At 39.5% G+C, this 12,592-nt stretch overlaps 1 protein-coding gene across 2 annotated transcripts in view; it reads left to right on the top strand.

Moving 5' to 3' along the window:
- DCLK2 (doublecortin like kinase 2) overlaps positions 1-12,592 on the top strand; it is a 208,358-nt gene that overhangs the window by 167,818 nt on the left and 27,948 nt on the right. For both annotated transcript variants that reach the window (XM_036763855.1, XM_036763854.1), the window contains 3 exons: positions 3,067-3,124; positions 10,384-10,503; positions 11,296-11,442. In XM_036763855.1, the coding sequence (XP_036619750.1) occupies positions 3,067-3,124; positions 10,384-10,503; positions 11,296-11,442 (325 nt within the window). The remainder of the gene's footprint in view (positions 1-3,066; positions 3,125-10,383; positions 10,504-11,295; positions 11,443-12,592) is intronic.

The raw sequence follows: 12,592 nt of genomic DNA, 5'->3' as shown, positions 1-12,592 counted from the left end.
TGAGATTTAAGGCCTTTTGTTTGAGAAATTGTCTTTAAAATTCCCCCCCCCCCCACTTTCTGATTTCTTCCTAATCTTGGATACATTGGTTTTATTTATACAAAAACCTTTTAATTTAATGCAAACAAAATGATCCATTTTACATCTCGCAATGTTCTCTATCTTTTCCTTATTCATAATTCTTTTCATATCCATAGATCTGATAGGTAATATGTTCTGTGTTCTTCTAATTTACTTATGATATCTCCATTTATGTCTGGGTCGTGTATTCATCTTGACTTTATCTTGGTGAATGGTGTAAGATATTGTTCTATGCCTAGTTTCTACCAGACTGCTTTCTAGTTTTCCCAACAATTTTTACTAGTGAATTCTTATCCTGAAAGCTTAAACCTTTACACTTACCAAACACAAGTTTACTGTAATAATTTACCACCCCGTGTTGTATTTCTACTCTATTCTACTATAACTACTTTCTAAACAATTTAATGGCTCCTTAGTAATGGAATCACTATTCCACGTATCATAGGAGCTTATCCAAACTTTCTCATTTGTCCTTGAACCTCCCATGACTCTTCCTTCCCTCACACTTTTAGCAGAAATCTTTGCCTCATATTTCACTAAAAAAAATCAAGGCAGTTTCCTGAGAATTCCCTCTTCTCCTCTCCACCTCATCTCATGATATTCGGATGCCTTCTGCCACTGTCTTCTCCTTTACTAAACTCACATGAACAGCTGGCCTTTCTCCTTGCCAAAGCTAATCCTTCTACATACACAAGTGATCCCATTCCATCCCATCTTTTCCAGCAGACTTCTCCTTGACACTTTCTTCTTACTCCCTCCTCTTGGTTTTCCTCCTACCTATCTGAATGCTCCTCAGCTTCCTTTGCTGGATCTTCATCCAGGTCATGCCAATTAACCACAGGTTTTCCCTAAAGCTCTGTCCTGGGCCCTCATCTCAAATGCTTGGTGACCTCATCAGCCCCCATGGGTTCAGTTGATATCTTTAGGCTAATGATTCGAAGATCTACTTATCCAACCCTTAGACTGAGACTCAAATTTCCAACTCAGACTAGATGTCCCATTGACATCTGACACTCAGCATGTCCCAAACTGAACTTAGTATTTCCCCCCAAAATCCTCCCTTGCCTCTTACTGTTGATGGCACTACCTACCATCCTCCCAGTCACTCAAGCTCTTAACCTAGGTGTCATTCTTGACCTCTCACTCTCACCTCTCCCAAATCCACCCTGATGATTAGTCCTGTCAATCCTCCTTTGTTGCATCTCTCTTATATCCTCCTCCTTTCCCCTGACACTGCTTCCACCCTGGTGCTGGCCCTCATTACCTCACACTTGGACTATCACGTTAGCCTGCTGGTTGGGTCATCCTGCCTTGAGTCTTTCCCCACTGCAGTCCATCCTGCACCCAGCTGCCAAAATGTTCTCTCTAAAGAGCAGGTGTGACCATGTCCTCCCTTCCTCCCACGCCATTCAATAAATTCCAATGGTTCTCTGTCACCTCCAGGATCAATTATCAAATCTGCCGGGATTCAAAGCCCCCCTCCAACTTTTCCATTCTTCTTACGCTTTACCACTCACCGCCCCTAACTCACATACTCTGTTATCCAGTGATACTGGCCTCCTTGCTGCTCTTCATATGCCATTCACTCCCTCTCCCAACTGGGGATTGTTGCCCATGTCTGGAATTCTCATCCTCCTCATCTCCAGGCTTCCCTAGTTTCCTTAAAGTCTCAACTAAAATCCCATTTCCTGCAAAAACCTTTCCTAATTCCTCTCAATGCTGCTCTATTTCCTTTAAGAGTGTCTCCAATTTATCCTGTCTGTATCTCGTTTGTCCAGTTATTTATGTGTTGTCTCCCCCGTTAGGCTTATTAGAACAACAACTGTTTATCGCCTTTCTCTGTAACCTCTGTTGTTAGCGCTCTGACTGGCAATATATACGGGCTCAAGAAATTCTTCTTGATTGAATGCTAAGAGCCAACATGACCCTGCTAGCAGTTCTGATGCGATGATGTCAAACAATGATGATGCATGTTTTACATTTGTTTAACCCAGCTTACTGTGAAGAATATATACCAAACTTGGCTCGGCCCATATGTTCTTCGATTTGGGAACCACTTTCCATGGTGCATATCAGAACTCAGTCTTGCTCATCCCTCTCCATTCATGTCCATGTGTTTCTCTAAATCATCCATGGAACCTTCCATGTGCTAGAGGCTTTTCTCTGGTTCTTTTAATATTCCCTGGGTTCAATTGTAGGTCTGTTTCCCAAGGCGATGAGGGGAAAAGGAAAAGATTCCCTATGTTCTAAAATATTCATAGCAGCTTGGGTTGGCAAAGAACTGGAAACTGAGGGGATGCCCATTGGTTGAGGAATGGCTGAACAGGCCGTGGTATATGGTTGTGATAGAACACTTGTGCTATGAGAAATGGTGACCAGGTTGATTTTAGAAAAACATGGAAAGACTTGGGTGAAATAATGAAGAGTGACATGAGCAGAACCAAGAGAATGTTGTGTACAGTAACAGTAATATTGTTAGAAGAATAACTGTAAATGACCAAGTATTATAAATATTTAAATCAATTATGAAGGACTTATGAAAAAAGATGCTATCTACCTCCAGAGAAAGAACTGATAAATAGAAGTATGTATATTATGGTTTTATACACATACACACAGAGCTGTATATATGCATCTCTTTATGTATATGTATATGTGTGTATACATACATACATACATATATATGTTAAATGGTGGCATTCTCTAGTGGGGGTGGAGAGGGAGGGAGACTGTTCAGAACTTAAAGTTTAACAAAAAATAAATTTTTAAAACGTGTACTACCTGGGCTATCTGTGACCCCCCATTCTCATTATATGTCCTTTTCCAGGGGGTACATTTTTTTTAAACTTCTGTGTTGCTTCTCATAAGAAGCATCCTAAGAGGATGCCAAATTTTTTCTCTATACAGTGTGATAAAGTAAATACTGAGGTGTGGGATTTTATGGTTTGTCTGTTAACTAATGGCTGTCTTCTCATATTCCTCTAGGTCTACTGGAAAGGAGTTTGCCCTAAAAATTATAGATAAAACCAAGTGCTGTGGAAAGGTAGTGTATGCGTAATTGCCTGCTTAAGTCACTGAGGTAACCTTATGAGACTAAAGATCTTTTGAGTGTGCTGTCTTCCCTCTTGTGTGTTTGTTGATGAACTGTGGTTTTCCATTAAATGGTCAAATGTTTTGGGAATTGGGCATGATGTCTAAAAACATTTAGAACCATAGTTTTGGTAGAAAGTTGAAAATCTGACCAGATCAGGACCACGAATCTTTCAGGTTTTTTGCTTCCTGTGTTTCAAAGTTAAAAAAAAAATTCAGAAGTATTTGTCCATCCGTGACCCCTCATTTCTTAAGTGGCTCCCTATGCAATTAAGCTCCTAGCTTAAAAAAAAAAAACAGTTTTCAAAAGATAAAACATCTTTTTCAACTCTATTGTTGTACTAGGGACAAGAAGAAATAAAGCACTATTTTTTATTTAAAAAACTAATTATTTTATTTTTCTTTGTTCACAATACATACTTTCTAGAAGACACCAAAACTATTCTCTGAAGTATATTCCCTGAAACCAGTTGAGCAAAAACACCCAATAGAGTGATTTCTACTGCTATCGTGTTGTCATTTTTCATTCAGCCAGCAAATGTTCATTAAAAGTGCTGACTGTAGATACAAAGAAAAAAGACAAGCCCTAGCTTCAGCAAGCTTATATCTTAATAGTAAAGACGACTTGTATATAAATGCTGTCGGTGCATGCTGATGCATAGAAAGTAGGTGGAACATAACCTTAGAGTTGGGAAGCCAGCAGCAGCGGGGGTGGGGAGAGGACAGGGAAAGCCTCTCACTCAGCTGGCACTGGAGCTGAGTTTTGAAGAAAGCCAGGAATTCTAAGAACTGAAGATGAGGAGGAAGACAAGGCGGGGAGGAAACAAGCCTGCATATAGGACTGCTGAGCTAAGCACTTTACAAATATCTCATTTGCTCGCAACAACCCTTCAAAGTCGGGGCTGTGGGGTAGCAAGGTGATGAAGTGAATAGAGCACTGGGCCTGGAGTCAGGAGGACCTGAGTTCAAATGTGACCTCAGACACTTGACACACTTACTAGCTGTGTGACCTTGGACAAGTCACTTCCCCCCTCCAAAAATAAAAGAATCAGTGAAGTGGGTGCTGTTACCATCCCATTTTACAGATGAATAAGGAGACTGAGGCAAACGGAGGTTAAGTGACTTGCTCAAGATCACGCAACTAGTGGGCACTTTAGTCTGGTTTTGAACTCAGGTCTTCCTGACTCAAGGCCCAAAGCTCTATCTACTGTGCGATACTCAGCGTAAAGATGTGGAGATAAGCGATGGAGAATCATGTGTGAGGAACACCGAGGAGAACGGTATGGCTAGACCAGAACAAAAGCAAACCCAGCATGCAAGGGAATAATGATGACTGTGAAAATAGGAATAGACTAGGTTTTGAAGAACCTGCCAAATAGGAGATTTTTTTAACTGTGGGGGGGGAGGGGCATGGTCAGATCTGTTGTTTAGGAAAACTACTTTAGCATTCGTGTGGAGAAGGGATGGGAGTGAGGCAGAGACATCAGGCAGGGAGATCAGCTCTTGCAGTAAATAGGGGGAGAGAGGCCATGGGTGCCTCAACTAGGGTGAATGGAGAGAAGTAAATGTATAGAAGTTGTACTATGGAGGCAGAAAGAACAAGATAGGGCAATAGACTGGATGTGTTGTGGGAGTGAGAATGCAGAGTGGAGGAAGACACTGAGATTAAAAACCTGGAGGATGATTGTGTGATTTGACGGTAATGGGGGAGAGGGGTTAGGAGCAAAAAGCAAGGGATATTTAACACTTAGGGGATACAGGCTAACTGATCTGGCAGATGCCGGGAGGTTGGCCTTGGGTTCTCTCATGTGAGGAATCAAATAGGGGTGCTTATGTTGTTATTCCTCATCCATGCCTCCCCGCCATGACTTCCTACATCTAAAAAGCTGAGATTCCTTGGGGAAGGCAGAATAATTTTCTAAATTTTCTAGGTTGTTTTCAGTCATGTCCAACTCTTTGTGACCCCCATTTTGGGTTTTCTTGGCAAAGCTACTGGAGTGATTTGCCATTTCCTTCTTCAGCTCATTTTACAATGAGGAAACTGAAGCAAGGTAAATTGACTTCCCCAGAATCACATAGCTAGTAAAGGTCTGAGGCTGGATTTGAGCTCAGGAAGATGACCCGACTCTATCCACTGTACCACCTAGATACCCAAACTCTTAATGAGGCCTCACTTAATAATATAGCTTTGTCTAAACCTGTGTATGTATTCTGTCACATGCAATGTCAGCTTGCCTACACCCCCAGATTGAAGAAGGATAGCACTTGTCGTTACAAAATATTCTAAGGAACAGTAGCACTTACTTATACATATAATAAGGAAGAATATTGAACTACAAAGACAAGACAGGAAAGCATTGCAACCAGTTTTGTTGGCCCCAGTGTTGTTTGAGGGGCAAAGAGGGATAGAGTGAGTTAGGAAGTTAGGACAATTTTTCCGTGCAGAAATGAGGGCCATGTTGATAGCAGGTGACGTGACTGTGGTGGGTGTAGTCAGCACAGTGGTGTGACTTCTTCCAGTTGCTCAAGAGTAGGTATGAAAAGGCATCTGTGGGGGATGTACTTGGCCCGGTTGGTGCACAGGAGAAGGAAAGGGACAAGTAGTCAAGGTAGTGGTTGGTATATAGTTGTCTGGTGTCAACACTGTGACTAGAAGGAGGTGGAGGCAGGGGAGGAAGGGGCCAAGTAAGGAGAATCCATTTATGTTTTTGGAAGGTAAATTTTGCAAAGGTGAATTAAAATTTTTCCTTTTTTTTTAAGTTAAGCATTTGCTGAGTAATGGTCATTAAATGTGTCACTGAGTAAAATTTCAGCAGCCATAGGCATGTTTTTGCAGCTGTAAGGCTTTTACTTGTGAACCTTGAGATCAGTGCCCTCAGACAGGTGATAAAAATGTAGAGGTCACTTTGAAAACTTGGTTCATTTTCTTTGATGCCTCAATGTAGTCTATTAAAAAAAAACCCCACAGCATGATCTTAAATTGTTTCTCTGATTTTTCTCCCTTTTGCTGCACAAAACCCCAAAACTTAATTTGCTTGGTTTTCCAAAGTTGTGGGAATTGTAGATGTGTGGTACTACTTTTATTGTTCCTCCCCTGTGAACTGAGATGCTGGAAGTGACAGTGGCTTCTTTTCCATTGTGTTTAGGATTCTTATATTAAGAGCCCTGCTAGCAAGCATTCTTCGCATCATTTCTTTTTAATATACTCCAAAGGAGCCCAGATTCAGTGAGCAGTAAGGGTTAACCAGTCAGAGACTCAGAGCAAGAATAGATTAACTGTTCCTTGGCAGCATGAAGCAGTACATTATCCTAAGGCAGGGACCACTCCCCTCTAACGCAGGGTGTATGTACACACACACACACACACACACACACACACACACACACACTCTCTTCATTGTCAAAGATGATCCTGTGTTCTCTTCACGCACATCAGTCTTCGTTGTCACCCCCCTCTGCTTTTATTCAACCAAACAAGGCTTTGGAATAGGTTCGCATGTCAATTGTTTGGATATATTACTATGTGCCAACCATTCAGCGTGTATATTGATGGATATCTGAGTAATGTAAACTTAGAATGGTAGAAGATGAAAATGATATCTAAATTGCATTTAGAAATTTGCAAATGATTATGCACTTTTACCAAACATTAGTTTCCTGTGTGGAAAATTTGATTTGGAGAGGATATTGTATGTTAGAAACATAGCTCATACACTGCTGTGTATGAGGTTGGAAGATAACATTGATAAGGGTGTTTGGATATTGCTGATTTCAGAGTTCTGTTTTCTGATAATGTTGCTTTAAAAAAATTGAAATAGACATCAGTTGTAAGGGACTGACTCTTTAGAAGCATTCTTAGGGAAAATATTAGACAATAACGGGAGAAAAACACCCTCATATTCCTCCAGAACAATGACCATGCAGAGGTTCTAAGTCACTGAAAAAGTGAGTAGTAAGTTGCGTGAGTGTGAATGCAGTGTTTCTGGAATAGCACCTCATCTCTGAAACATCGCATGTCTGGTGGCCCTGAGGGAAGCCCTACTGTATATTTCAGAGCATTTTCTGTTGTGCCTTTATTGGGGAAAACAAAAAACTCCAAAACGAGTAACTTCAGGGAGAAGCAATTCCCCTACTGTGTCATATCAGAATATCAGAGTTGAAAAATCTCATAGGTCATGTAGTCTCACCTGCACATGATAAGAGCCTCCCTCTACAGCTTTCCCAAGAAAAGCTGGTCATTCAGCCTTTGCCTCATGATCTCCACTGAGGGAGAAAACGCTCTCCTGAGGCAGCCTCTTCCACTTTTGGATATCTTATCCTAATTTTCATTAGAGCTTCTTCCATCTGCCTCATCTACATCACTCTAAGTGGGGATTTACGTCCTGAATATGAGCAAGGTAGAAATTTGTCTATAGGTCATTATAATTTTGGAGGAAACTTGAAAGTCCCGCAGGGTTGGTTTAGTTTTAAATGACAGTTCTCCATCATGGTTTTCATGGTTTGGACTGGTAATAAATGCCATCATCATCTCAGTTATTTGTTTTATAGGAATCAAGATGAATTTATTTATCTTAATCCTATCATACTATCAAAACTGCAGCCAGCTTTTTATTTCTTAATATAGGAAACAAACGTTTCAAAAGAGGTGAGTGAAAGAGAATGCCTACTTTCAAACTAGGTGCTTCAGTATGTAGAAATGGCAGTTTGTGCTAAGTCTTCAGAAGAAGTTCTTTACAGGTGTTTATTACAGCTGTAACAGCAGCTAAGGGAAGTTAGCTTATCTTCAAAATCATATATTCATTATTGGCAGAACCTGGGCCACAGAGTATGGGGCTTAAAGCTAGCATCTAATAAAAATTTGTATTTAAAATCTAACCCCTGACTACCAGAAGGGAATTTCATCTCTCATGAAAAAGAGAAGCTGGCCGCACAACTGCATCCTTATGGGAATGTACAGGAGATTTTGCAGCTGCTTCTAAGTATTGTATTACCTAGTTGTATTACCTAGAATTGCTAGACCTGATTCAGAAACAGTAAAAATCCCTATCTTTCCAAGTCCTCTAAGAGCAGTTCTTAGGGCAAAAGGGGTCACTAAAATGTCAGCTTTGTCAGTTGTGTGATGATTGGCTTAGGTTACTGGAAACTGGAAGGGGAGGAGGAGGAGACTAAGGAATCTCCCATGACAGTCATTAAAAGTATGATACACTCTCTTCTGACTTGGAGAGATTGGCATGGCTTTACCTGAAGGCTAGTGGGGAAGATGGCTTCCTCTACCCCACAATAACATAATTTTTACTTAAAAAATTTTCACACAGTCAAATATGTTTAATGTATTTAACTTAGTTCCCCCACATATCCTCAATTCTATCCACTCTGCTGTGTTCCATCTTAGAGCCCTCATTTATTTCTTCATCTATTTATGTATCTATTTGTTTATTTTGGGGGCAGTGGTCCAGGAAAATTAATATGATTAACATATCACAAACATGTGTGGGTGTATATAATACTGCATAGTATATAGTATGTATAAATATATAGTGTATCACACTATATAATATACATATGTGCTGCATATATACATTTAGACATACTTATATTTGTGTGGGTTTATATATATTTATCTACATAAATATGTTGTACATGTATTTATATATGCACATATATAGAAATGTATATGTGTATGTGAAGAAATTATCTCTGTATTATAATTATTTTTCTATAGAGCTGATCTCATGTGGCTCACATCAACCCTTATAGATAATCCACTAGTGGGTGCTTTTTTTTTTTAAGTTAAAATTGAGATAATAGTCTTTATAGTACTATATGTTTCCAGATTTCTATGCTCCAAGATAATAAAGAACATCTATCTGGGAAACCAATTCATGAGCAATAGTTAAAGATGGTATCTTTCTCCTCAATTCCAGCACGAAATTCAAACTGAGATTAGTAACAGCTTAAAATCTAGTAACATCCTCAAGGCCATTAATTGCATTCAAAATACCAAAATGATTAAAATTAAAGTATTCTACATTCTGATGTTCTTGGTCCTTTTTTCCCTTTGTAGCTTAATAAAATTATCTTGTTATTATCAGTTTTGGAAAAACAAAGGTTAAAACATAGTAAGACTTGTCAGGACTATGTATGATAAAATTATCTCTCTGAAAGCGTCATGTTATTATATCACTTTCTCCCCAAGCGGACAACTATATGAATGATAATTCCTTTAGGCTCCTAAGAGGTGTTAATTACAGCTGTAACAGCAGCTAAGGAAAGTTGTATTCATTATTGGCAGAACCTAGGCTACCAAGTTACAGTATGGGGCTTAGAGCTAGCATCTAATAAATATTTGTATTTAAAATCTAACCTCTGAGTACCAGACAATAAGAATTCTGCCCTTTATATACCAAGATATCCATACTGCTTCATCAGTGGATGAGTCAAGTTGTTTCATTCCTATTCTCTTGGCCTCTACCTCTGGTAACCCGTCTACGTTTTTTAAGACACCTGATTACTTCCTACAATTTGGATCACGCCACTCCCTTTCTCAAGGATCTTCATTAGCTCCACATTTCCTCTGAGATAAAATGCTAAGCTCTTAGGTTTTCATTGAGAGCCCTTCATCTACATTGTAGCCAAACAGGCCTGCTTGCAATTTCCCAAACTTAGCCCTTCATCTTCCACTTTCATGCCTTTGAATAGGCTGTCCCTCTTTGCTGCCATTTCTTATAGTCCTTAGCTTCTTTCAAGCCCTCTTTAGTTCATTCTCTTCTCTCAAATTAAAATGCATATCCTCTGCTATGTGTGGACCGTGTCCTCCCCACCATAGATTATAATCTCTTTGAAGACAGGCACTATTATCTGGCCTTGTATCTCCTTACTCATAACTGTGCCTTGCATGTGGTGTATGATGTTAATAGATGTTAATAAATTCCTTTTGGAATGGATTGGTTTATATGGAATAACAAACTTTGTTTGTTAACAAATCACGAATTTCATGGCCTTAGCATTGTTCTCCAACCAACTAAGCTAAAGGGCAGTGTCCACAAAGAAGGCTATTATAATGGCTCTTGGTTGGAGTTTGTATTCACAAAAGACAAAATTAGATACCATTTGTAAAGCCCTCTGCAAACTTTAAAGCATTTTAAATACTAGCTGTTATTAAATAGAGGAGAGACTGTTACTTTCTAAATCAATTTCTCTCTCATTTCATAGGAACACCTGATTGAGAATGAAGTGTCAATACTGCGCAGAGTTAAACATCCAAATATAATCATGCTGATTGAGGAAATGGATACTGCCACTGAGCTTTTTCTGGTGATGGAATTAGTTAAGGTAAGAAGGCTTAAAAATTTTCTTTGACTATTTTCGGTGCTGACTTCAGTGGTAAGTAAAGTGTTGGTTTTTTTAAGTCCAGTCAGAAAAGTACTTCACTGGCATGTAACTATTGTTGTCTTCAGTCATAGGTTTAACTGTGTCATTCACCAGCTCCAAAATCATCCATGGGCTCCCTATTTCCTAGAGGAATAAAAAAAGATACTTCTACAAGCTTAAGTCTTCTGACCTACCTAGTTTTATTTCACATTATTCTTTATGTTCCTGCAAAACCAGATTATTAAATGCTCTCCCAACTTGAAATCTATCTTTCACCTCTTCTTTTATCTCTGGGCATTTGCTGAGACCATCCCCCAGGCCTAGAAAGCATTCATATCCCCATTTGAAGCCTCTTCCTTCAAGGCCCTACTTAGGTACTTACTCCCTCTTCTGTAAAACCTCCTCTGCCCTTCATCTTGGAAGTGTGTGTTCTGTCTCTTTCTTCAATGTTCCTTAAATATTTTGGATCTAAGCTATCACGTTCTTCCTTGTATTACACTTATCTTAGTTCCTGTCCTCAAGGAGCTTATATTCTATACCTTTTAAAAAAAATTTTATACCCCCAATACCTAGCTCAGAGTTATGATCGTGGTAGTTAACTTAATAAATATTTGTTGAATTGAACTCCCCACATCAATTCTAATTTTTCTTGTAAATTTTAATAAAATAGTTGTGCTCTGATATAAAAGGCTGATAGCCATGCATTATACATAGAAGTAATTGCTTGTTGATATTTCATGGTACTTGCTTTAGGGTGGAGATCTCTTTGATGCTATTACTTCCTCAACCAAGTACACTGAGCGAGATGGGAGTGCAATGGTGTACAATCTAGCGAGTGCCCTGAAGTATCTTCATGGCCTCAATATCGTGCACAGAGACATCAAGCCCGAGAACCTTTTGGTAAGTCAGCAGGATGGTGGGAGAAATCCCCTAACCACTTGAGCTTATGCTTTTCCTCTGAAATGATTAGGATCATATGTGAAAGGAGAAAACCACTCTGCTAGTCACAGCAGAGAGTGCTGAGAGAGCATGCATTTTGAGTATCAGTAGGCTTGAAATAAATCAATTTCCCTAAAATATCGATAGGCGGCTGAATTGGTATTGTTTAATATTTGCCACCAACTGGAACTCTTGCTCATTTACATTTGATCATGGGATCAGAGATTTAGAGCTAGATTAAACCTGGAAGAGACCTTCAAACTCATCTAATCTGATCTCTTATTTTATACAAGAGGAACTAAGGATGAGAGAAGTTGATTGAATTGCTCAGGGTCTCATACGTAGGAGTGTCAGGGCTAGGATTTAACCTGAGAGTCTGTACCGTGCTGCCCCCAGCATCATCGTTTTTCCTTCCTTTTCAAAGAGGACCAGTGACATCATGGGGGTGATGTCTTGACTTGCATGTGAATTGGATTTAAGTGAGGCAGAGTGGCACAGCGTTGTCAGCCTCAGGAGGACTGGCAGTGACCCAGGATGCAGCAGATGACCTTGACATCTTTGATGACTGACTGGCCTCTCCCCAGCATGGTATCATAGGTTTGATCATCTGTTCCAACCACCTCATTTTACAGATAAGGAAACTGAATCCTTGAAAAGTGAGGTGATTTGTCCAAGGTCATTCAACTAATTAATGACAGAGCTAGAAATAAAACCTAGGTCTGAACACTAGCTCAGTGTTCTATGATACAGCTTTTTGTGAAAATGAGTATGAAGGAATTTAAAGACAAGGCATTCTCAGTGGCCCTTTGGTAGATTAAAGTATCATTTTTTTTTACCTCCCTCCACCCCAGTAATATCATTTGATGGCTTCTTATTGTCTTCATTTTAAATGATGTGAGTTTTTCTTTCCTTCCTGTCCGTTCCCCTGAAGGAATTATATTTCATTACTGTGTCTTCCCATTAGGGAAATAAATATCTCCTGCCCTGTAACGTGATATGTATCATAGACTCTATTTTATGAACTCTAAGATGGAACTGAAGACAGAATTGCAATCCCTATCTCCCAGGCAGAGGTGGGGATACTGTCTTCACAATTCGAAACAGGTGTCCT

Source organism: Trichosurus vulpecula, chromosome 6, assembly GCF_011100635.1.
Source record: "Trichosurus vulpecula isolate mTriVul1 chromosome 6, mTriVul1.pri, whole genome shotgun sequence".
NCBI lineage: Eukaryota > Metazoa > Chordata > Mammalia > Diprotodontia > Phalangeridae > Trichosurus > Trichosurus vulpecula.
The sequence above is the reverse complement of the archived record's forward strand: the minus strand, read 5'-3'. Positions and strand labels throughout refer to the sequence as shown.